The sequence below is a fragment of the Schistocerca cancellata genome, chromosome 3 (assembly GCF_023864275.1).
Source record: "Schistocerca cancellata isolate TAMUIC-IGC-003103 chromosome 3, iqSchCanc2.1, whole genome shotgun sequence".
Taxonomy (NCBI): Eukaryota; Metazoa; Arthropoda; class Insecta; order Orthoptera; family Acrididae; genus Schistocerca; species Schistocerca cancellata.
In genome coordinates, this window is record NC_064628.1 from 288,110,254 (window position 1) to 288,137,571 (window position 27,318).

The 27,318-nt window shown below is 46.1% G+C and overlaps 1 protein-coding gene across 1 annotated transcript in view; it reads right to left on the reverse strand.

Moving 5' to 3' along the window:
- The window catches only part of LOC126176275 (uncharacterized), a 121,425-nt gene that overhangs the window by 77,395 nt on the left and 16,712 nt on the right, over positions 1-27,318 (reverse strand). Inside the window, exon 3 of the mRNA XM_049923424.1 lies at positions 22,983-23,088. Within this exon, the coding sequence (XP_049779381.1) occupies positions 22,983-23,088 (106 nt within the window). The remainder of the gene's footprint in view (positions 1-22,982; positions 23,089-27,318) is intronic.

A 27,318-nucleotide genomic window follows, 5' to 3' on the forward strand; every position in this document is an offset into this window, starting at 1 on the left:
CAGTTCATGATGAAAGGTATCCCCCATAGTGCACAGCCACCATGCAGAAACTTCTAAGATACAGAGACTGCTGCATGACAGCTATTCAACTAAGCAAAGAGGTACAGACAAGGAGATTCTGAATGAATAGAGTTCGGCTGTCAGGATGGCAATGCCTGAAGCCTTCGACTACTGTAGCAGAATTTATCAAAGGATCTCTCACAAAACCCATAGAAATTCTGGTAGAATGTAAAGGCTGTTGGAAGAACCAAAGTTAGTATGAAAATTCTCATGGACGAGACAGGAGCAGAAATCGGATGCAGCAAAGCAAAAGCAGAAATGCTGAACTCCATTTTCAGATGTTTCTTTACCAAGATTTTCCTTTACCAAGGAAAATCAGGGGTATTGCCCCGATGTAATTCTTGCACTACTGTGTAGATATTATTGTCAGTGACATTGAACATAAAGAAAACTAATGCCATGAATTTCAGTTTGAAGAGGGAAAATGACAATGTTAAATTAAATGTAGGTGGCACCTCTATAGACTGTGTAACAAAAGCAAAATTTCTAGGAATGAATATTGTACACAAAGATACTTACAAAAATAATGTCATCAGGATGCTATGCCCTTAGAATCCTATCATGCAATGTCCTTTAGTTACATGCTAATCATATGAACACTCAGTTCTTAGCTATGGCATTCTTTTTTGGGGAACAAATGCACAAAATATGAACACAATTTTCGAACTCCAGAAAAGAACCACCAGTCAGTTGTACGCACCAAAAATAACATTCGTAATTACTGCACAAACAGCTCTGTCCACGACCATGGAAAAAGAGCTAGACTCAACTTACATTTACCACTGAAAAATAAACATAAAAGTCAAAATAACATTTTCTACCAAGGAATAAAACTGTACAATAAATTACCAAAAGAGATTAAAGAAATTGCAAAAATACACATATTTAAAAAGACAGCTAAAAAGTACTTGTTATTTTATATATTGAACGATTACTTAGATAAAACAGAGTAGGGGTTTCGTAAAAAAATTGTTATACAAATAAATAATAATAATGACTATAAAACATCGAACAGTCCACATAACACCTTCACACTATGTTTTTTCCTTCTTTTTTCCTCTTCTAGAAAAGTTACCCCCAACCTATGCATAGCTCAATACTAACACCTTTTCCTCTTTTTGAGCTCAACATCTCACTCATTATAGAGGGATGCTAACTCAGTTTTTCAGGATAGCAAATGGGAAGTTGCGGTACAGAAAATGGCCCAGAGATCATCAGTGTGTGTGTATGTGTGTTTGTGTGAGCAGTGAATGAAGTGTTATGAAACAATGTGTGTATAGTGTGTGCAGTGACTGATAGTGAGATATGAGTGAACAGTGTGGCATTACATTATTTAACAAGTTATTTGTAAAAAAAAGTGTTGTATACCAGGAGTAAATCTAATGATTATCTCTGTAAATGTATGTGTATACAAATTAGTTTATTTTAAATTGGTCTAAACTTGTAAATACTTTGATATGTCCTATATCCTTGAAAAAAGAGATCTACGGGTGAATAAAGCAGCAGCTGCTACTACTACTACTACTACTACTACTGCTAGAAACAGCTTAAGACATTAAAACTGAACAAGACTCCAGGGTCCAGTACAATACCTATCAGTCAGTTTCCTCTTTTAACCATAATTTCTTTAGATCCCTAAAAAAAAGAAGGTGGCAGAAGTTATTCACGAAACTATTGGGTAATATCCTTGACATTCATTTGCTGTAGAATCTTTGAATATACTCTGAGATTAATCAGGTATCTCAAAGAGCATGACCCCCTCCATGACAAATAGCACGGATTCCGAAAATAACGGACATATGAAACTAAACTCACTCTTTTATCACACAGTCTCCTGAAAGCTATAGATCGAGGCAGGCCGGTAGAAGCAGTATTTCTAGACTTACAAAAAACATTTAACTTGGCACCGTACATACGCTTACTATCAAAAGTATGATAATATGGGATATCAAACGAAATTTAAAAAAATGGCTCTGAGCACTATGGGACTCAACTGCTGAGGTCATTAGTCCCCTAGAACTTAGAACTAGTTAAACCTAACTAACCTAAGGACATCACAAACAGCCACGCCCGAGGCAGGATTCGAACCTGCGACCGTAGCGGTCTTGCGTTTCCAGACTGCAGCGCCTTTTAACCGCACGGCCACTTCGGCCGGCAAACGAAATTTATTATTGGTTGAGAATTCCTTGGTAGAAGGACAAAGCTTGTTACCTTGGATAAAGAGCCATCAACAAATGTAGAGTTACTTTACGTGTGCCCCAGCGAAATATGTTGGGACCCTTGTTGTTCATTTTGTGTGTTAATGAAATATATTAACAGTAACCTAGCACTTTTCTCAGATTATGCAGTTATCTATAATGAAGTACTGTCTGACAAAGAGTGCACAAATATCCAGTCACACCTTGATGATATTTGAAAGTAGTGCGAAGATTGCCACCCCGCTTTAAATATTAATAAATGTGAAAATATGTATTTCAGAAAACGAAAAAGAAGTAGTAGCCTATGACCACAATATCAGAGTTACAACTTGAATCAGTCAATTCATACAAGTATTTTGATGTAATAGTTTGTAGAAATATGAAACTGGGAATGTTGGACGAATACTAAGAAGCAGCACGAATGGCCAAAGGTTTGTTTGACCCGTCGGGGAGTTTCGCGGATATGCTGAATACAGCGAATTGGCAGAGACTTGCAGAGAGATGCAAATGATTCGAGAATGCCTATTTACAAATTTACAAGAACCGGTTCTAAATGCTGAATCTAGAAATTATCTACTGGCAGCTGTGTACAGATGGCTGGTCTTTCTCCAAATGGCTAGTTGTGGATGTTCCACTTATCACATCGCAACGGAGGATGCATTCAAAATGGAATCACGTGCTGGACAATGAATCAATGACGACACAAGTTCTTGTATAACAGATGCTATAGAGTTTACACACAGTTTCGAGACACGTGATGTCCTGGAGAGGATGATCACCAACAGGTGCCACATTAATCACCCTTCTAATGTGAAAAGACATCGGGGCAACCTGGCATTGTGAGGCTCAAGTAAAGCCCAGTTCTGGACTCAGTCCATCTTCGGGTGTATGAAAAGCTGTTAGATGCCTAGGAATGAGTAAAAGTAGTCATACATATTACACTACTGGCCAATAAAATTGCTACACCATGAAGATGACGTGCTACAGACGCGAAATTTAACCGACAGGAAGAAGATGCTGTGATATGCAAATGATTAGCTTTTCAGAGCATTCACACAAGATTGGCGCCGGTGGCGACACCAACAACGTGCTGACACGAGGAAAGTTTCCAACCGATTTCTCATACACAAACAGCAGTTGACCTGCGTTGCTTGGTGAAACGTTGTTGTGATGCCTCGCGTAAGGAGGAGAAATGCGTACCATCACGTTTCCGACTTTGATAAAGGTCGGATTGTAGCCTATCGCGATTGCGCTTTATCTTATCGCGACATTGCTGCTCACGTTGGTCGAGATCCAATGACTGTTAGCAGAATATGGAATCGGTGGGTTCAGGAGGGTAATACGGAACGCCATGCTGGATCCCAATGGCCTCGCATCACTAGCAGTCGAGATGACAGCCAGCTTATCCGCATAGCTGTAACGGATCGTGCAGCCACGTCTCGATCCCTGAGTCAGCAGATGGGGACGTTTGCAAGACAACAACCATCTGCACGAACAGTTCGACGACATTTGCAGCAGCATGGATTATCAGCTCGGAGACCATGGATGCGTTTACCCTTGACGCTGCATCAAAGACAGGAGCGCCTGTGATGGTGTACTCAACGACGAACCTGGGTGCACGAATGGCAAAATGTCATTTTTTTGGACAAATCCAGGTTCCGTTTACAGCACCATGATGGTCGCATCCGTATTTGGCGACTTTGGCGACATCGCGGTGAACGCACATTGGAAGCGTGTATTAGTCATCGCCATACCGGCATATCACCCGGCGTGATGGTATGGGGTGCCATTGGTTACACGTCTCGGTCACCTCTTGTTCGCATTGACGGCACTTTGAACAGTGGACGTCTACCCTTCATTCGATCCCCGCGAAACCCTACATTTCAGTAGGATAATGCACGTCCGCAAGTTCCAGGTCTTGTACGGGCCTTTCTGGATACAGAAAATGTTCGCCTGCTGCCCTGGCCAGCACATTCTCCAGATCTCTCACCAACTGAAATGGCTAGTCAATGGTGGCCGAGCAACTTGCTCGTCACAATACTCTTGAACTATGGTATCGTGTTGAAGCTGCATGGGCAGCTGTACCTGTACACGCCATCCAAGCTCTGTTAGACTCAATGCCCAGGCGTATCAAGGCCGTTATTACGGCCAGAGGTCGTTGTTCTGCGTACTGATTTCTCAGGATCTATGCACCGAAATTGTGTGAAAATGTAATCACATGTGAGTTCTAGTATAATATATTTGTCCAATGAATACCCGTTTATCATATGCATTTCTTTTTGGTGTAGCAATTTTAATGGCCAGTAGTGTAAAAAATGTATGTATGCATGTTCATTTTTGGAACACAACCTACTATCAGCTTAGAGACAGAAGTGATGACACTTTCTGCAGGACCTGACCATCAATTTGCCGGACAACGCTCAAGGACGTACAGTGCAAGCTGTTACCGATTTGTTTGACTGATGGGGCTGCTAAGTGCTGTACCGTCTACTGCACTCCCCTGACCTTAGCCCTCGTGAATTCAACTCTATTTCTAAACTGAAGGAAACACTTCGCGGCATTCGCTTCAGAACTGCTACAAATTCGTAGGGCAATAGACCGCGCCGCTCGAACTGTCAACACAACCGGCACTGCTAAGAGTATCCTACGACCTCCACATTGCTGGGAACGGGTTATACACAATGCTGGTGCCTACTCTGAAGGTCAGTAAAACTTTCAAACACGTATCTATTTTGTACGAGCTGTAAATAAGTAGTTGCCACTATTAAAGTTTCAGTCCTCGTAGATAGTCAGTGTAGAGTGCACCACAATCCACCACGTGACGTCGGCTATATGATTATCCCTGGTAGTGCCAACATTATCGATTGAAAGTAATCGATCTTCAGTCTTACGTTGCGATGCTGACATCCAAATTCTGTCTAATTTAACATCTTCTCTTTTCTATTAAAATTATTACAGTGTTTAAAAACCCCAATAGCCTCTGTATCATACAGGCACGATATTGCGATGTTTCCAAAATGACGCTCGTCTCAGAGAATTTTATTTCATGATCACCCTCTTGAGCTGCGTGAAAATTAAACTGCAGGGCGAAATTCGCTAGAGATGCAGGTGAAATATGTGTACGAATAAATGTGAAATATTTTAAATATGTGTGAAATATATTTGAAATATGCGTATGCAGGCAAAGTTGGGATTGAAAGGGTCATCCTAAAACCACTGGAACGTTTTCAACCGAATTTGGTACTCACGTTAGTTACGACCTGAAAAGGAATACTGTGACCTTAAGGACCACCAGCCTCCTACTGTGGTGAAAGTGATAACGTTGACAGAAAAGCGGGTGTAGTAGATGAACAGACAGAGAGGGGGAAGGAGGGGATTGATACAGATAGGGAAGAGGAGCATACAGACAGAGAGAGGGTGATGAGGGAATGGACAGATAGCGAGAGGGGGAGCATGAGATGGGCAGAGAGGGAGGGGAGGAGAAGATGGATGAAGAGAGGGAAAGGAGGAGATGGAATTAGAGATAGGGAGAAGGAAAAGGACAAAAGGTGAAGGAAGAGATGAACAAGGGGAAGGAGCAGATGGACAGAGGGGGGAGCAGCAGAAGACAGAGAAAGGAGGAGGAGCATGATGAACAAAAAGAGTGTTAGGAGGAGACGACAGAGAGTACGGGGGGGTGTAGGCGGTAGACAGAGAGAGAGGTTGGAGGAGATGGACAGAAAGGGAGGCAGGAGATGGACAGTTTCGATTTCTAAGAGTTTGTCCACGCATAGAGCGCTATATCCTTCAGCATGATAATGCCGGACTACACCAGCGCTGCGACACCTGCAACAATCCGACGCCTTGGATGCGCTGTCACAGGTCATTCTGCATACAATTCCGAATTGACCCTACCGGATTTTCATGGGTTTCTTAAACTTAAAGAACAACTTCGAGGACTTCACCCTGATAACGATGAATCGGTGAAAACAGAAGTGAGTTTGTGGCTCCGTCAACAAACTAAAACATTCTACCGCGACAGTGTCAACAAACTGGTCGCTTGTTGGGAGGCTAACTATGTTGAGAAATAAATATATAGACGTGAAGAACGAAGATGTAGAATAATAATAAGGTCTGTTTTATTTAAAAAGCCTTAAGGGTTTTCCCATAAATAATTACTTTTCAGTGCGCCTTCGTATAACCATTTCGGCTTGCTAATCTTGAAACTGTTTTCTGAATTTTTACAGATTTTGTTGAAGTCTCCAGCAGTCGAAGACGAATCGAGATAATTACACCTTGGACCACGGCCTAACACACATAAAACTAATATCACCTAACATGCAAATACTGACCGTGGTAGCCTGCATTGTTTAGTCAGTCACCTACGCTGTTTCTCTAGTTCTGGTGTGAGCATGGATCCACGGTACTGTTTTGCGAGGTGTGTGTGTGTGAGGGTGGGGGGGGCATCATTTGTTACCTTTCTACACACCCATTCCATATGTAACTTGCGTCCCCCTCTATCTCATTTTAATGTGTCACACATGTGTCGGTTTTAATAATAATAATAACAATAATAACAGTAAAATATATACATTGTTTAAATATCATATTTTGTTTGGATCAGTGCTTAGAATATCGCTTTAACATAACTTCTATGAAATTGCAGTTAAAAGAAATGCGTAATTTGTAACTCAATCGTCCGAAAATTTGTGGTACTTTGGAAATTTGTGGTAAAATGTTATGGGACTAAACAGCTGAGGTGATCGGTCCTTAAGCTTACGCACTATTTAGTATAACTTAAACTAATTTACGCTAAGGACAACACACACACCCATGCCTGAGGAAGGACTCGAACCTCCGACGGAGGCAGAAAATTTATGATTTATATGTATCATGTAATTGGTTTAAGAACTACACTCCTGGAAATGGAAAAAAGAACACATTGACACCGGTGTGTCAGACCCACCATACTTGCTCCGGACACTGCGAGAGGGCTGTACAAGCAATGATCACACGCACGGCACAGCGGACACACCAGGAACCGCGGTGTTGGCCGTCGAATGGCGCTAGCTGCGCAGCATTTGTGCACCGCCACCGTCAGTGTCAGCCAGTTTGCCATGGCATACGGAGCTCCATCGCAGTCTTTAACACTGGTAGCATGCCGCGACAGCGTGGACGTGAACCGTATGTGCAGTTGACGGACTTTGAGCGAGGGCGTATAGTGGGCATGCGGGAGGCCGGGTGGACGTACCGCCGAATTGCTCAACACGTGGGGCGTGAGGTCTCCACAGTACATCGATGTTGTCGCCAGTGGTCGGCGGAAGGTGAACGTGCCCATCGACCTGGGACCGGACCGCAGCGACGCACGGATGCACGCCAAGACCGTAGGATCCTACGCAGTGCCGTAGGGGACCGCACCGCCACTTCCCAGCAAATTAGGGACACTGTTGCTCCTGGGGTATCGGCGAGGACCATTCGCAACCGTCTCCATGAAGCTGGGCTACGGTCCCGCACACCGTTAGGCCGTCTTCCGCTCACGCCCCAACATCGTGCAGCCCGCCTCCAGTGGTGTCGCGACAGGCGTGAATGGAGGGACGAATGGAGACGTGTCGTCTTCAGCGATGAGAGTCGCTTCTGCCTTGGTGCCAATGATGGTCGTATGCGTGTTTGGCGCCGTGCAGGTGAGCGCCACAATCAGGACTGCATACGACCGAGGCACACAGGGCCAACACCCGGCATCATGGTGTGGGGAGCGATCTCCTACACTGGCCGTACACCACTGGTGATCGTCGAGGAGACACTGAATAGTGCACGGTACATCCAAACCGTCATTGAACCCATCGTTCTACCATTCCTAGACCGGCAAGGGAACTTGCTGTTCCAACAGGACAATGCACGTCCGCATGTATCCCGTGCCACCCAATGTGCTCTAGAAGGTGTAAGTCAACTACCCTGGCCAGCAAGATCTCCGGATCTGTCCCCCATTGAGCATGTTTGGGACTGGATGAAGCGTCGTCTCACGCGGTCTGCACGTCCAGCACGAACGCTGGTCCAACTGAGGCGCCAGGTGGAAATGGCATGGCAAGCCGTTCCACAGGACTACATCCAGCATCTCTACGATCGTCTCCATGGGAGAATAGCAGCCTGCATTGCTGCGAAAGGTGGATATACACTGTACTAGTGCCGACATTGTGCATGCTCTGTTGCCTGTGTCTATGTGCCTGTGGTTCTGTCAGTGTGATCATGTGATGTATCTGACCCCAGGAATGTGTCAATAAAGTTTCCCCTTCCTGGGACAATGAATTCACGGTGTTCTTATTTCAATTTCCAGGAGTGTATAATGCGAAGAAACTCTCAAAAATGGCATCATAACTTATACAACATAAAATCAAAATAAGCACTCACTGTTATCAGTATTTCACTTAGCATTACGATTGTGAACACAGGTCTGTAGACTACAGCTAGGTATTCAAGTGAATGGGTGGATTACTCTTTTTCAGTCGTTTCCGCCTACGCTCGGGAAATTAATTCTCTCTGTTTTTTTCTGTCTGACCAAACTCCACTTCCTGTGGTTTGCCGGTTCCACTTTTTGACTCAAGAAGCGTGTCAGATTTGTTGTCGCAGCCAAGCGCTGTCATCCTGTGGATGAGAGCTGCTTCCTAGCTGGAAATTTTATCTGCAGCGAGTCAGGCCTTAAGCTCACTCCATGTGGACAACCGCCCAGGTAAGTAATTGAAAAGTATTCTTTGTTAAACATCATTTGTCATTTTGTAGAATTCTTGCCATTTAGGCTCGAATTTACTATGCTGCTTTATTCTCCAAAAGTTAGCTGAGAAATTTGGAAATGTATTTTTTTGGGACTGGTTCATGACCACTACGACCCCCAACTCCGTAATATTCGCATCTATCTCTACTCGTGAAACCTAAAGAAGTATTAGAGCGGAACAAGAACATCTATAAACTGGGAGGCAGGCAGGAATTGGAAGAGCACATATACTTAATAGCTGTAAGCATTGGTTGACTTGCATATTACTTCTGATCAGTGACAAAAAGAAGGACAATTGGTGTGTATGAAGGTACGGAAGAGGGGCTGCATATACGAGAAGTTATCGGATGGTTGTTGGCTGTCTGATGTTACCTATTGCTGATCTGTTGAACCTTCTGGGATGTCGGTGCTGTGTCCAGTGACTGCGAGATCGACTGAGAACCCCGCGACTATGTACTCCTGTGGTCGTCAAATTCCTTTGCTCCAGAGCCAATACTGGCTCTGTGTGGTGGCACCCCAGACAGCGTGACTGCTAGGCTTATTCTTAACTGGTAACCTAATATGAAATGAAATGATCGTATGGCATTATTGGGCGGGAAACCCTATCTGGTGTTGTTCCGAGCCTCCCCCCCATCTCACCCCCACCCCCGAGAAAGACAGGCCGTTGCGCGTTCGTCACAGCACGTGACACTGCAGGTCGTACGTGCGCCAGCAGCCGTCTTCGACGGAGATTGAGTAGCTATTTCAGACGATTATAATAATTCTTGACTGGGTGCTTAAATACATGCAAACTCTCGACAGCATACTCCAAACTTAGGACCTTTAGTGCGTACCTTTTCGACTACATACTGATTTCTCGTGGGTCCTGCAAGGAGTCGATCGTTTGCGAAGTGTGGCGGACAAGCCAACTAATGTGACGTTGCAGGGCCCATATACCTCGTGGACCCCGAGTTGTTCGGTCGGAAAGTGCGAGTTTTTTTATTGACACCACTTCAGCGACTTGCGTGCCAGTTATGATGAGGACCAGACAATACCCAGTCCGCTAGCGGATAAAATATCCGACCCCGTTGAGAATCGAACCTGGGTTCCCTAGATGGCTATCACTCACACTAGTCACTCACCTACGGCTAACCTATATAAAGTTGTACGTCATGAGAATTCTTCCGGGTTGTATGGCCGCGGTCCACGGAACTCTTCTATCCCTGACGTTTCGTCCAAAGCTACGTTGGACATCTTCGAAAATGCTCCTGGTTATGCTGAGTCTTGCCGACCGACGAGTCGGACGTCGAAGAACGGCCTAAATACCGTGGAAAGTGGGTGTGGTCTGGATTTCATGTGATAGCAGTGATAAACTTTGTCAAGGATAAAATATAACTATCGATCATAGTACATCAAAGATGAAAACATCTAACGCAGGCTTTTGAGAAGAATGGGTACTCTAGTAAGGAAATAAATAGTTTTGTGACCGAATAACAGGAGGCCTAAGGACAACGATAGGACACAGCGATGGAAGAACACGGTTTCTCTACCATGTATCAAAAAAGTAAAGGATCAAATCGGCAAGATTTTAAGGAAACATAACGTTCGACTGATTTTCAGACCAATTAAGAAAATAGGCCAAACACTTCGTTCCATTAAGGATAAACGACCCCCTCTGTCTGCAAGTGGTGTATACAAGATTCCGTGTACATGTGGTAGGGTCTACATTGGAACTACAAAGAGAAGTGTGAATACACGGTTGAAGGAACCAAGTCTTTGCCGACTAGAGGTAACAGACAAGTCAGCCGTGGCGGAACATGGTCTTCAGTCGGGTGACGTAGTGAAATTTTCGGAAACTGAAGTTTTATGTACTATGACGAACTATTATCCACGGCTATATAGAGAAGCCATCGAAATGTATAAACATGGGGACAATTTTAACAGACAAGAAGAAGCCATGAAACTCAGCGATATATGGACAGTGGAGCAACAGACTCGATGAGAAATTTTTATCCTTGACGTACTATGATCGATAGTTATATTTTATCCTTGACATAGTTTATCTCTGCTATCACGTGAAATCCAGACCAATCCCACTTTCCACGGTATTTAGGCCGTTCTTCGGCGTCCGACTCGTCAGACGGCAAGACAGCATAACCAGGAGCACCTCCGAAGATGTCTAACGTAGCTTTGGACGAAACGTCAGGGATAGAAGGGTTCCATGGACCACGGCCATACAACCCGGAAGAGTTCTCGGCAGTTGAAACAGCCGGTCGTGAAAGCCTTCATTGTATGATGTACGTCATGAGCCTCCACTAGACTAGCGTATAGTAAGGGCGCGGTAAGCTAGCCGCCGGCCCACTTAAAAACTGATCATCAGAAGTCAGCACCATTCGAAAGACTTCGTGTCGACTGTTCTGCCAGCCCCAGCTTCCCCAAATCTGTGGCACTGTAATCGTTTTACAAAATTTTTGTTGTGTTTTCTGTGTTATTAACTGATTAATAACAGTATTGTACTTATGTTTAAACGGATTATGAAATATGAGACAGAAATATTTAGTATATGTTTTTAGTGTCATTTCTCTGCTATGCCTGTATTGCATTACAACAGTCTTAATTTAATTTCATATTGTTTGCTTCAAGTATGTACCGCATTTAAAGATGACCATGGTTATAATGTTCATTCACCAATCTATGTTACTTCGATTTGAAATTTATGTCACAGTGGCTGATTGGTATGAGGTACACACACCAGTAACTTGTCAGCACTTGAAGACAGACAAGAAAACATTCCCTCAATCACATCCCATCACCCCGTGACGACAAGTGTACCTGCCCCCTCAGTACTGAGGTGACCGACCAACTTTTCGCGCTCCTGTTATAATTCCTCCAGTGTATTTTTGATACGACGAAGGAGTTGCAAACGGTAAATATTTATTATTTACCAATTTCGGATATATTTAAGTTACCTTTTTTCACAAGCTATTAAAAGTTAGCGCCTGTTACAAATGGGATATACAGGGTGAACATTAATAAAACCGACAAATCGCAGGGACGGATTACTGACTGGAAATGCAGGAAAAAAGGTCCTGTGAATATGTGTCCGGAAATGAACGGTGTGCGTGCAACGACAACTAATCGTGCCAGAACACAGTACAGAGCTGCATCGATCCACATCACAACCGATGTTCAAAGTGGCCTCCATAGGATGCAATGTACACGTCCACATGTCGCAACATGGATTGCCGCACATTTTCGCACGTTCTGGCCTGTCTCCGAATAGCGTGACATGCGTCGTGAATACACTGTTGAAGGGTCTGCACATCAGACACACATCTGCATAGTGTACACAACACTTTCCAGATGTCCCCAAGAGGTAAAAATCCAGGGGGTTTAAATCAAGTGCTCTAGCAGGGCCTCCGCGTCCTATCCAACGTACGGGGAAGATGTTGTTGAGGAGTCGGCGAACTGTATTGCGGAACTGGGGAGGTGCTTCCTTATGCAGAAACCGCATAACCTGTCGCATTGCCAAAGACACATTCTCAAGCAGTCCAGGCAGAATAATCCGCAGGAAGTCCAGGTACGTTACTCCATCGTGGCGTTGTGGAATAATAAGAGGTCCAAATACACTCCTGGAAATGGAAAAAAGAACACATTGACACCGGTGTGTCAGACCCACCATACTTGCTCCGGACACTGCGAGAGGGCTGTACAAGCAATGATCACACGCACGGCACAGCGGACACACCAGGAACCGCGGTGTTGGCCGTCGAATGGCGCTAGCTGCGCAGCATTTGTGCACCGCCGCCGTCAGTGTCAGCCAGTTTGCCGTGGCATACGGAGCTCCATCGCAGTCTTTAACACTGGTAGCATGCCGCGACAGCGTGGACGTGAACCATATGTGCAGTTGACGGACTTTGAGCGAGGGCGTATAGTGGGCATGCGGGAGGCCGGGTGGACGTACCGCCGAATTGCTCAACACGTGGGGCGTGAGGTCTCCACAGTACATCGATGTTGTCGTCAGTGGTCGGCGGAAGGTGCACGTGCCCGTCGACCTGGGACCGGACCGCAGCGACGCACGGATGCACGCCAAGACCGTAGGATCCTACGCAGTGCCGTAGGGGACCGCACCGCCACTTCCCAGGAAATTAGGGACACTGTTGCTCCTGGGGTATCGGCGAGGACCATTCGCAACCGTCTCCACGAAGCTGGGCTACGGTCCCGCACACCGTTAGGCCGTCTTCCGCTCACGCCCCAACATCGTGCAGCCCGCCTCCAGTGGTGTCGCGACAGGCGTGAATGGAGGGACGAATGGAGACGTGTCGTCTTCAGCGATGAGAGTCGCTTCTGCCTTGGTGCCAATGATGGTCGTATGCGTGTTTGGCGCCGTGCAGGTGAGCGCCACAATCAGGACTGCATACGACCGAGGCACACAGGGCCAACACCCGGCATCATGGTGTGGGGAGCGATCTCCTACACTGGCCGTACACCACTGGTGATCGTTGAGGGGACACTGAATAGTGCACGGTACATGCAAACCGTCATCGAACCCATCGTTCTACCATTCCTAGACCGGCAAGGGAACTTGCTGTTCCAACAGGACAATGCACGTCCGCATGTATCCCGTGCCACCCAACGTGCTCTAGAAGGTGTAAGTCAACTACCCTGGCCAGCAAGATCTCCGGATCTGTCCCCCATTGAGCATGTTTGGGACTGGATGAAGCGTCGTCTCACGCGGTCTGCACGTCCAGCACGAACGCTGGTCCAACTGAGGCGCCAGGTGGAAATGGCATGGCAAGCCGTTCCACAGGACTACATCCAGCATCTCTACAATCGTCTCCATGGGCGAATAGCAGACTGCATTGCTGCGAAAGGTGGATATACACTGTACTAGTGCCGACATTGTGCATGCTCTATTGCCTGCGTCTATGTGCCTGTGGTTCTGTCAGTGTGATCATGTGATGTATCTGACCCCAGGAATGTGTCAATAAAGTTTCCCCTTCCTGGGATAATGAATTCACGGTGTTCTTATTTCAATTTCCAGGAGTGTATGTGGTCGCCAAGAATCCCTGCCAACACATTGACGCTCAACCGACGCTGATGAGACGCCTCAACCATTCCCCGAGGACTAACTGTTGCTCACAGATGCAGATTGATGATGCCAGTTCTGGTAAAGATTGCTTCGTCGGCAAAGAGGACTGGTGACAGAAATCACATAATTATGATGGTCTGATGTAAAAACCATCGACAAAATCCTTCCCATAGAGAGAAACCCGCTGCTGATAATCCATGCACTCGTTGTAGGTGATAGGTATATTGGTGGTTGTCACGCAGTATACACATAATCGTACTTTGGCTTACTCCATGTTGGCGGCCCACTTGCCTGAAGGTTGTACTAGTGTTCGTCTCAGTATCCTGTAGCACCCGGTCCTCCAAATCTGGTGTACGCTCAGTCCACCGCCTCCCTGCGCATTCGTCTGTCTGAAAGGAGCCGTGATCACACAAGCGTCCAAAAAGGGCTTGAAAAGTTGTGTGATGTGTTTGGTGTCTGTGAGGGTACTCGTTCTTGTATAGTCGTGGCGCCTCTCACCCGTTTTCATCTGCTTGGCCGTACACAAACACCACCTCTACTTGTTCCCGACATGAATACCGGACCACCCTGCTGCGTCAATCACACAGCCTGCAGCACACAAGCAACACACGGCACGTAGTCTGAGGAACTTTCAGTCGTCAGCGCCATTACCGTGGAAACGATGCATTTCCGAACACATATTCATAGGACCTTCTTTCCTCCATTTTCATTCAGGAATTCGTCCCTGCCGCGCGGGATTAGCTGAGCGGCCTGGGGCGCTGCTGTCATGGACTGTGCGGCTGGTCCCGGCGGAGGTTCGAGTCCTCCCTCGGGCATGGGTGTGTGTGTTTGTCCTTAGGATAATTTAGGTTAAGTAGTGTGTAAGCTTAGCGACTGATGACCTTAGCAGTTAAGTCCCATAAGATTTCACACACATTTGAACATTTTTTGAATTCGTCCCTGCAGTTTGTCGGTTTTATTATTGTTCAAACTGTATATTCGGAACCGATAGAGAAAAATACTTACCCGACTTCTTTACAAAATAAAAGTATTGTGCTGTTGCTGAAGTTATCAGCGATATTTATGACATTCAGGTAGTCCAAGACAGGGAATAAGTATTTTATATTGTCACGCATCTGTTTAGAATAAAATTAGATTTGAAAGGATTCATTCACGGAATCGACTATTGGCGCGTGCCGTTTTGACAGCAACTTGATTCTTAGTGATATATTCATGAGAATCGGGTATTGGCAGTGATTGGAATAATGTATCTGGCAGCATGGGCCAACGATGGGATTCACTACTGACAGAAATTCGTAGAATGACTGCTACAACTTTTGTGAGAAGAGAAAATACTGTACATTGTTCCTGAGGTTCATTTCAAAGAGTTTTTATAGAAGATCAACCTGTAGTATCATTTAAAATTTATGTAACATCATTCGAATGGTCACATAAAGCCATTAATCTCAGATTTTCAAAGTGACAAAAAGCTGATGAGCGCTTCATTGCAGACACCCTTCACATACCAAAGGCTATGTTTTGAATATGGATTGCTGTTCATTCTAATTACAAAGCAAACTCAAGTCCAAAAATAAAAATGTCAAAAAAATGTGTATGAAATCTTACGGGACTTAACCACTAAGGTCATCAGTCCCTAAGCTTACACACTACTTAACCTAAATTATCCTAAGGACAAACACACACACACCGAAGCCCGAGGGAGGACTCGAACCTCCGCCAGGACCAGCCGCACAGTCCACGACTGCAGCGCCTTAGAAATAAAAATGTCAATGTGACCTGTAATGTACTTTCTTGGCTATGTAATCTACATTTTAGTCGTTTGGAATGCAACCAGTTTTCAGTGAATCTTCTAAATGAGCGCTTTACAAAGGCAAACTGAAGGAAATAGCGTTGAAATCTACAAGCTCTCGTAAATGTTTATACAGTCTAAGAGAAAATAAGACGCAGCACGAGAGAATTATCCGAATGGGAGAGATATCTATAGGTGTGTACCTGTACAGACAAACAAATGATTACTATTTCAGAAAAATTGGTTGATTTATTGAAGAGAAAGAACTTCACAAATTGATCAAGTCAACAACGCGTTGGTCCACCTTTGGCGCTAATGGAAGCAGTTATTCTGCTTGTCATTTATTAAAAGAGTTGTTGGATGATCTCCTGAGGTATATAATGCCAAATTCTGTCCAAGTAGCGTGTTAGACCGTCAAAATCGCGAGCTCGTTGCAGGGCTCTATTCATAATGCTTCAAATGTTCTCAATTGGGAAGAGATTCGACAGCCTTGCTGGCCAAGATAGGGTCTGGCTAGCACGAAGACAAGAAGTTGAAAGTGTCGCCGTATGCGGGCGGATATTATCTTGCTGAAATGTAAGCCCAGGATGGCTTGCCCTGAAGGGCAACAAAACGGTATGTAGAATACCATATACGTACCGCTGTGCCGTAGCGGTACCGCGGATGACACTCTAAGATGTCCTCCTATGAAATGGAATGGCACCCCCAGACCTTCACTCCGTTTGTCAGGCCGTAGGATGGATTGGTATCCCATGATTTTCCTGGGCGTTCCCAGACACGTGTTCGCTGGTCATCAGGGGTCAGTTAGAAGCGGCTCTCATCACTAGAGGGAATTCTACTCCAGCCATTGAGATTACAGGACCCGACGACCAGCGAAGACGTGCGTAGAGACGCCCCAGACAGCGATGGGATACCAGTCCCAATGTCGCCAGTGCATATCGCCCGACAGCCAGGACTGATGCGCTGGCATTTATTTCGTTTCATAGCAGGACTCCTTTGGTTGTCATCCGCGGTATGCTTACCGCACAGCGGTACGTCGACGATATTTTACGCCCATTATATTGCCGTTCATGCCAATCCGTCTTATAGTGTTATTGATAGGCACGCACCTCCAAAATTCAATGTACTACTGCTTTTCACTATGTTCTATAAACTGAGCTTTAAGCTGTTGTGCTGAAGTTCCATTATTCATTTATGATTTTTATGACATCCAATGAGAATGAAAGAGTCTCCAATTTTTCTCTCGTATGCATATTTTGTTTTTCATTTCTTCCAGGGTTAGACGTCCACTGATCTACTTGTTTCCGCAACCGGAGGCGCCACATGCTTGTGATCGGTGGCGAACACACAGTCGCTGGACGGAGACACGCCCTTCTTGCCACGTTCCGTCACGTGGCGCTGGTGTGGGCCCGTCATCTCCAGAGCGAGAAAAAAGTAACTCGCACAGCGACAACAAGCCAGTCTAGCATTCCCTATGGATGGCTACTAGATGCATAGCAGCTTCCTCTCTACTGACAAAACGGACAGGGTTCGGTCTGTTCTTTAAATCAGGCTAGATTACTCGCAATACTAGAACGGACTTTCACTTAATCCCCGGACTTGCCGTGTTTCACAGTGTAACCGCATCCAGCCAGAGGTGTGAGATGTGCTTAGAACTCTTTACTTGTACAGAACTTGTCAACGGATTTTGTGATCTTTTCAAGTAAAAGCAACGGTAACACCCTTTCAACAATAGTCGTACATCATCGTCCACTAATGATGATTCATCATCAGCTGCATGACACGGTAGCGGTCCACTGCCCAACAGCTTCACGGTGTGGTGAGTCAGAGGCCGCCAGCACACCTAAGCAGCTGATGAACACTTAAATGGTAGCACAACGGCAGAGGAACTCTCGCTTTTGATCAGAGGCAACATCTCGCTCGGCTGCTTGACAAACATTTGTGATGCACAATGCAGGTGCATTCAGGGGTTCATAAGCAACAAAAAATGTGTATTACATCCTGCACCCAGCCGAAACGGTACAAATATATTATACTAGAACTGGCATGTGATTACATTTTCACGCAATTTGGGTGCATAGATCCTGAGAAATCAGTACGCAGAACAACCACCTCTGGCCGTAATAACGGCCTTGATACGCCTGGGCATTGAGTCAAACAGAGCTTGGATGGCGTGTACAGATACAGCTGCCCATGAAGCTTCAACACGATACCACAGTTCATCAAGAGTAGTGACTGGCGTATTGTGACGAGCCAGTTGCTCGGCCACCATTGACCAGACGTTTTCAGTTGGTGAGAGATCTGGAGAATGTGCTGGTCAGGGCAGCAGTCGAACATTTTCTGTATCCAGAAAGGCCCGTACAGGACCTGCAACATGCGGTCGTGCATTATCCTGCCGAAATGTAGGGTTTCACAGGGATCGAATGAAGGGTAGAGGCACGGGTCGTAAAACATCTGAAACGTAACGTCCACTGTTCAAAGTGGTGTCAATGCGAACAAGAGGTGACCGAGACGTGTAACCAATGGCACCCCATACCATCACGCTGGGTGATACGCCAGTACGGCGATGACGGGTACACGCTTCGAATGTGCGTTCACCGCGATGTCGCCAAACACGGATGCGACCATCATGATGCTGTAAACAGAACCTCGATTCATCCGAAAAAATGACGTTTTGCCATTCGTGCACCCAGGTTCGTCGTTGAGTATACGATCGCAGGCGCTCGTGTCTGTGATGCAGCGTCAAGGGTAACATCAGCCATGGTCTCCGAGCTGATAGTCCATGCTGCTGCAAACGTCGTCGAACTGTACGTGCAGATGGTTGTTGTCTTGCAAACGTCCTCATCTATTGCCTCAGGGATCGAGACGTGGCTGCACGATCCGTTACAGTCATGCGGATAAGATGGCTGTCATCTCGACTGTTAGTGATACGAGGCCGTTGGGATCCAGCACGGCGTTCCGTATTACCCTCCTGAACCCACCGATTCCATATTCTGCCAACAGTCATTGGATCTCGATCAACGCGAGCAGCAATGTCGCGATACAATAAACCGCAATCGCGATAGGCTACAATCCGACCTTTATCAAAGTCGGAAACGTGATGGTATGCATTTCTCCTCCTTACGCGAGGCATCACAACAACGTTTCACCAGGCAACACCGGTCAACTGCTGTTTGTGTATGAGAAATCGGTTGGAAACTTTCCTGATGTCAGCACGTTGTAGGTGTCGTCACCGGCGCCAACCTTTTGTGAATGCTCTGAAAAGCTAATCATTTGCATAGCACATCATCTTCTTCCTGTCGGTTAAATTTCGCCTCTTTAGCTCGTGATCTTCGTGGTGTAGCAATTTTAATGGCCAGTAGTGTATATGACGATCCCTATCAATAGCTTTCCTTCCTATAATCTGTTATCGACTACATACAACTGATCAGTTTTCTTCTGTGTCGTGGTGTCCAGTAATCATTAAACATGACAAGTAGATCAGCAGTGAGATGGTGCGTTTCTGGCGCCAGTTACCATCGATTCTCATTTTCATCTTTGAGTCGACTTCGATGCTGATTGCGCTTCTTCATATCTTTGGCGGAGGGCATTTAACTGCAATGCGTGCGTTCTGCTGAGACTCTAGTGTAGGGATCCGCGGTGTGAGTTGCAGTGACGTGGGACTGTGTACTTAGGCAGCACGCGCAGAGGCCGAGTCGTCACGACGAAGGAGCGCGGCCAGCCGCTACGGCGTTGTTCAATCGTGCAACGCCGATCCATTGCCCATGGTGATTTGGTTTTCCTAGAGGTTGGAGGGACAAGTTCCTTCGAGTCTGTTACAAGTTACACAGGCCGAATGAATTGGAGTCGTCTAGTTACTTCGGTGAGTTGCGTGCATCTTAACTGAACATGCCAGCGTACTAAAAATTATTTGGAATTGTTCTAGTTGTTTATCACGCAACTCGGCGTCGCGAGCGAAGCGAAATGTAGTGTGAGGAGGGCTATGCGAGATGCGTTCAATGAATTCGAAAGTAAAGTTCTATGTACTGACTTGTCAGAAAATCCTAAGAAATTTTGGTCTTATGTCGGTAGGTGGATCAAAACAAAATGTCCAGACACTCTGTGACCAAAATGGTACTGAAACAGAGGATGACAGACTAAAGGCCGAAATACTAAATGTCTGTTTCCAAAGCTGTTCCACAGAGGAAGACTGCACTGTACTTCCTTCTCTAGATTGTCGCACAGATGACAAAATGGTAGATATCGAAATAGACGACAGAGGGATAGAGAAACAATTAAAATCGCTCAAAAGAGGAAAGGCCGCTGGACCTGATGGGATACCAGTTCGATTTTACACAGAGTACGCGAAGGAACTTGCCCCCCTTCTTGCAGCGGTGTACCGTAGGTCTCTAGAAGTGCGTAGCGTTCCAAAGGATTGGAAAAGGGCACAGGTCATCCCCGTTTTCAAGAAGGGACGTCGAACAGATTTGCAGAACTATAGACCTATATCTCTAACGTCGATAAGTTGTAGAATTTTGGAACACGTATTATGTTCGAGTATAATGACTTTTTTGGAGACTAGAAATCTACTTTGTAGGTATCAGCATGGGTTTCGAAAAAGACGGTCGTGTGAAGCCCAGCTCACGCTATTCGTCCACGAGACTCAGAGGGCCATAGACACGGGTTCACAGGTAGATGCCGTGTTTCTTGACTTCCGCAAGGCGTTCGATACAGTTCCCCACAGTCGTTTAATGAACAAAGTAAGAGCATATGGACTATCAGACCAATTGTGTGATTGAAGAGTTCCTAGATAACAGAACGCAGCATGTCATTCTCAATGGAGAAAAGTCTTCCGAAGTAAGAGTGATTTCAGGTGTGCCGCAGGGGAGTGTGGTAGGACCGTTGCTATTCACAATATACATAAATGACCTTGTGGATGACATCGGAAGTTCACTGAGGCTTTTTGCGAATGATGCTGTGGTATATCGAGAGGTTGTAACAATGGAAAATTGTACTGAAATGCAGGAGGATCTGTAGCGAATTGACGCATGGTGCAGGGAATGGCAACTGAATCTCAATGTAGACAAGTGTAATGTGCTGCGAATACACAGAAAGAAAGATCCCTTATCATTTAGCTGCAATATTGCAGGTCAGCTACTGGAAGCAGTTAATTCTATAAATTATCTGGGATTACGGATTAGGAGTGATTTAAAATGGAATGATCATATAAAGTTGATCGTCGGTAAAGCAGATGCCAGACTGAGATTCATTGGAAGAATCCTAAGGAAATGCAATCCGAAAACAAAGGAAGTAGGTTACAGTACGCTTGTTCGCCCACTGCTTGAATACTGCTCAGCAGTGTGGGATCCGTACCAGATAGGGTTGATAGCAGAGATAGAGAAGATCCAACGGAGAGCAGCGCGCTTCGTTAGAGGATCATTTAGTAATCGTGAAAGCGTTACGGAGATGAGAGATAAACTCCAGTGGAAGACTCTGCAGGAGAGACGCTCAGTAGCTCGGTACGGGCTTTTGTTAAAGTTTCGAGAACATACCTTCACCGAGGAGTCAAGCAGTATATTGCTCCCTCCTACGTATATCTCGCGAAGAGACCATGAGGATAAAATCAGAAAGATTAGAGCCCACACGGAGGCATACCGAAAAATCCTTCTTTCCACGAACAATACGAGACTGGAACAGAAGGGAGAACCGATAGAGGTACTCAAGGTACCCTCCGCCACACACCGTCAGGTGACTTGCGGAGTATGGATGTAGATGTAGATGTAGACTTGGTACTTGACGGCAGTTAAGGAATTGTGGCTACGTCCAACAAACCGATATGAAGTATGGCTAAATACGTAGCTAGAAGTGCAACGAGTAGTGCGTAAGTCGGTGTCTGGCGTTCCAAGCCATGCCGAGATATTTCTTCCATTCTACCATGTAGTTCATTATTGTAGTTTGGCGTTAAAATGTGTGCCGGTATAATTCTAGTCAATTTAACTTTAGGACATTTAGTGGTCCTTTTGCGAATTGGTGAACCAAATTTTAAGGTCCGGTACTGGCCAAGTAACTCACGGAGGCTGATTTCATTGAAAATATTGATCACCTGTTCCCTAGACAAGATTGTGTATCTCATGCCTCAGAATAGTGTCCGCCGCTGATGTGTTTTGTGTTGCAGATAACTGGCAGTGTTCGACGCGAGCAAGCTGGGAACAGAGTACCACGGTGGCAGAGTGATAATTAAGGCCCGCCCCCCCCCTCCCCTTTACATCTCTGGTTATGTTCTTGCTGTCTTATGAATCCATCCTTCCCGTGAAGAGTTATGGTGTCTGAAGTTCAATTGCAGTGCAAAGTTGAGTACATTTCTATTTCATTTGCTGTCTCGTGGATCTCTTGTATTGATTAAAATCCTTTGGTGTGCTCGCGTCTATCACTAATTCACACGCAGTATTGAAGCGGCCTCATTTTAGGGGCTATTATCATATGGTCATGTTCTAGTGTAATGATTTTAACAACATTGTTGATTAATCAACTGAAATAAGCAAACTTGAAAATTTGTTTGGTCAAATTAAAGCACATCCTTAGTCGTGGAAGTGATTTTTTATTGTAATAAAGCTTTTAAGAGTAGTGTTTTATTTAGGAAAGTTGGCTAGCCAAATCTTACGAGATCTGTGTTCTGGCACTTAATGTATTCTTTAGCTGATTGGAAGTAAATAGAGTTCTGATAGGAACCGTGTAGATATTAATTCCATCTAAGCAATGAAGTTTATCTGAGTTAGTTTAACTAGTTATACTCAATTTTCAAGTTTATGGGTCTTTTTCTAGTTAAAGAAATTCGTTCGTCATTTATCCAAGTGATCTGGCTTTATAAGGCAATCGCTTTTATTATTGTGTTTGTGATTTGATAATGCTTTATGACTGAATAAAGAATTGTGTGGCAACTACAACGGATTACTATTGTGATTTCGGTGTGTCCTTAAGATCCACACCCCAAGCAGCATATAACAAAATCGCACACCCAGATAGGGACCCAACAAAATAAATGGTTAATAATCACAAAATATTTGTAGGACATTCTACTTTGGAAAGGTAAGGTCTACATATTTCTTTTTATAATGTTTTTTCTCCGATAGAGCCACTTACCTGCTCCCTGATGGCCTTTTGGTGTTCCAGAGCCTTCTGCCTCTTGGTCTCCCGTTCCAGCAGCTCCTCCGGTGAGATGGGAACGTTCTGGCCGCGGATGTACGTCCTGCACAGGTAGCACGTTTGTTATCACAGCTTCCCATGAAGCCCCATCCCGCCCTCCCGCTCTCTCCTATACATTCACAAATAAAAAGAGCAAAAATTGATGCACATACAGTAGTATTGAAACTAATTGGGACAAACTCATATTTTACGAAAAGCTGGATTTGGTTAGTTGTAACCAATTTCATGCACTTAGTTGTGGGACACTTGGGGGTTATTGTTGCCATGACTTTGAACAACAATTATGGGTAAACCCCCCCCCCCCCCCAAGTTTCCCCTGCCCCGTACGTGAAAAACAGGCAAGGTTTCCCTGACGTGTACGTGACAACATGTACATTGTGTGCAAAATTCCTATTACAGGGCCGTATGGTTTGCAGAGGAGGCTTGGTAATAAAGTTTCGTCTATGAACCCATGACCAAAAATGTACCTTTTGGGCATAAAATAAGTTTGAAGATCGGGTCATGTTACGCACACGAACTGATAAGAAGGCGCCACGCCGTCGTCAGTCCCTGTTGTAACCTGTGACATCACGTCCCATTTTTGTACGAATGCCGGCCGGTGTGGCCGAGCGGTTCTAGGCGCTACAGTCTGGAACCGCGCGACCGCTAAGGTCGCACGTTCGAATCCTGCCTCGGGCATGGATGTGTGTGATGTCCTTAGGTTAGTTAGATTTAAGTATCTAAGTTCTAGGGGACTGATGACCTCAGAAGTTAAGTCCCATAGTTCTCAGAGCCATTTGAACCATTTTTTTTTTGTACGACTACAACAACGACTGAGAGAAACTGATACGTTTGCAACCGGGATGGTCGACTGTCGCGGTCCATGGACGCGCCGCGCTGTAGGCTTATGAAGAGGACGGGGTTTGTCGTGTCCAAGAAATGCCGACAATGAGTACTCGATACATTGCCCGTGCCGTGGACTCCTGTATGGTACAGGTCAGAGCCACTGTGTCTACGACGTGCGTACCGTGAAGCAGCAGACTTGAATGTAGTTTACTCCAAAATTGTACATTTCTGGACACGAATTTCTTATCAAAACTTTACTTGCTACCACCAATCTATAACCCCCAGAATCCCGTAATAGGAGTTGTGAAGCGCCCAGTAGATACACAGATTAGCGATCAGCCGGCTGTCTTCCGAGACATCGAAGTGAGCCGGACACGGGTCGAATCCACGCGGCTGATTAGCATCCATTTATTTGAATAAACTACCAAATCAGGAAAACAGTGAATCTCGTACGAAGCACTAAGAGCTAGGATCACAATTTCTCACTGGATCAATTCGTATGATGTAACTACATTCTCTGACACCACATTCAGTGCTTCTAATCGTTTCGATCCTATCTTCCTCATTGCTCACATTGTACATCCGTACACAGTTGTGCTCTAAACATACCTCTCAAGTGTCTTTATACATTCTCGAGGTTTACACTTTTGGCTGTTATTAGCTGTTTCTTCTCATAAAAAGTCCATCTGTCTCGTACAGTCCATTCTACTGTGCCTTTTAGTATCTCTCTTCGTGAAAATTCCTGGCAGATTAAAAATGTGTGCCGGCCCGAGACTCGAAATCGGGACCTTTGCCTCTCGCGGGCAAGTGATCTATCCTTTGAGCTACACAAGCACGACTCACGACCCCTCTGCACAGCTTTAATTCTGCTAGTACCTCGCTTCCTACCTTCTAAACTTCGCAGAAGGCCGGCCGGGGTGGCCGAGCGGTTCTAGGCGCTACAGTCTGGAACTGCGTGACCGCTACGGTCGCAGGTTCGAATCCTGCCTCGGGCATGGATGTGTGTGATGTCCTTGGGTTATTTAGGTTTAAGTAGTTCTAAGTTCTAGGGGACTGATGACCTGAGAAGTTAAGTCCCATAGTGCTCAGAGCCATTTGAACCATTTGAACTTCGCAGAAGCTCTCCTGCAGACCTTGTAGAACTAGCACTACTGGAAGAAAGGATACTGCGGAGACGTGGCTTAGCCACAGCCTGGGGGATGTTTTCCGGCTCAGTTCCTGCTCACTGTGTCACTAGCAGACCATATCACACTCATTTCCTGTCCATGACAAGCAACTGCTAAATCGAATAGCTCTTTACTCTCTTCATTGCTTTTTGAATATATAAATTAAATATCATCACTGATATAAAGCAACCTTGCCTTCAGCCTTTCCTGATTTTGGTCTCATTCTATCAGTGGCGACTACTCCAGTCTACTTTACAGAAAGGGAGGTTATTACCCTCCTATCTCTGTAGTAGACAACACATTGTTTAAGAATGGAGAATGTTGGGTTCGACTTCATACACTATGTTAAGGAGAGTTGGGCTACAGAGTAGCGGAGCAACTGTCATCTTAGGAAAGCTGGACAGGAGGAGGAATGATTAGCGAACAAGTTAATCACAGTAAACAGAAGTTTTACTTATCTTGTATTTCTCCAGATGTACAAATACTCATTACAACTGGTGCAGCAACAAATAGAGCTCAGCTATCGCAAAGTCCGCAAGGAAAAGTCTCTTTGTTCTAAAGCACGAGCGATAAAGATAGGGCCACATCCAGGCGGCGTGTGCGTAGCATCCTGTGGCGATGTGGTTCCGAGCGCAACGTGACTGAGTCGCTGCCGCCGGCCATCCTAGGCGTACATTGAGGCGGCAGAAGGTGCTCATGGTACAATATCGCTGGAAGCGCGGGTCAGCGGCCGCGCACAGTTGCATCCGTCAGATTCCGCGTGACTGATATCGGCGTCAGATGGAATTGCCTTGCCATGACGCCCGCGGGGTGGTAAGGATACGTAATACCACAGAGAATACACTCCTGGAAATGGAAAAAAGCACACATTGACACCGGTGTGTCAGACCCACCATACTTGCTCCGGACACTGCGAGAGGGCTGTACAAGCAATGATCACTCGCACGGCACAGCGGACACACCAGGAACCGCGGTGTTGGCCGTCGAATGGCGCTAGCTGCGCAGCATTTGTGCACCGCCGCCCTCAGTGTCAGCCAGTTTGCCGTGGCATACGGAGCTCCATCGCAGTCTTTAACACTGGTAGCATGCCGCGACAGCGTGGACGTGAACCGTATGTGCAGTTGATGGACTTTGAGCGAGGGCGTATAGTGGGCATGCGGGAGGCCGGGTGGACGTACCGCCGAATTGCTCAACACGTGGGGCGTGAGGTCTCCACAGTACATCGATGTTGTCGCCAGTGGTCGGCGGAAGGTGCACGTGCCCGTCGACCTGGGACCGGACCGCAGCGACGCACGGATGCACGCCAAGACCGTAGGATCCTACGCAGTGCCGTAGGGGACCGCACCGCCACTTCCCAGCACACTGTTGCTCCTGGGGTATCGGCGAGGACCATTCGCAACCGTCTCCATGAAGCTGGGCTACGGTCCCGCACACCGTTAGGCCGTCTTCCGCTCACGTCCCAACATCGTGCAGCCCGCCTCCAGTGGTGTCGCGACAGGCGTGAATGGAGGGAAGAATGGAGACGTGTCGTCTTCAGCGATGAGAGTCGCTTCTGCCTTGGTGCCAATGATGGTCGTATGCGTGTTTGGCGCCGTGCAGGTGAGCGCCACAATCAGGACTGCATACGACCGAGGCACACAGGGCCAACACCCGGCATCATGGTGTGGGGAGCGATCTCCTACACTGGCCGTACACCACTGGTGATCGTCGAGGGGACACTGAATAGTGCACGGTACATCCAAACCGTCATCGAACCCATCGTTCTACCATTCCTAGACCGACAAGGGAACTTGCTGTTCCAACAGGACAATGCACGTCCGCATGTATCCTGTGCCACCCAACGTGCTCTAGAAGGTGTAAGTCAACTACCCTGGCCAGCAAGATCTCCGGATCTGTCCCCCATTGAGCATGTTTGGGACTGGATGAAGCGTCGTCTCACGCGGTCTGCACGTCCAGCACGAACGCTGGTCCAACTGAGGCGCCAGGTGGAAATGGCATGGCAAGCCGTTCCACAGGACTACATCCAGCATCTCTACGATCGTCTCCATGGGAGAATAGCAGCCTGCATTGCTGCGAAAGGTGGATATACACTGTACTAGTGCCGACATTGTGCATGCTCTGTTGCCTGTGTCTATGTGCCTGTGGTTCTGTCAGTGTGATCATGTGATGTATCTGACCCCAGGAATGTGTCAATAAAGTTTCCCCTTCCTGGGACAATGAATTCACGGTGTTCTTATTTCAATTTCCAGGAGTGTATTTCATTCCAGTCCTCATCATCAGCT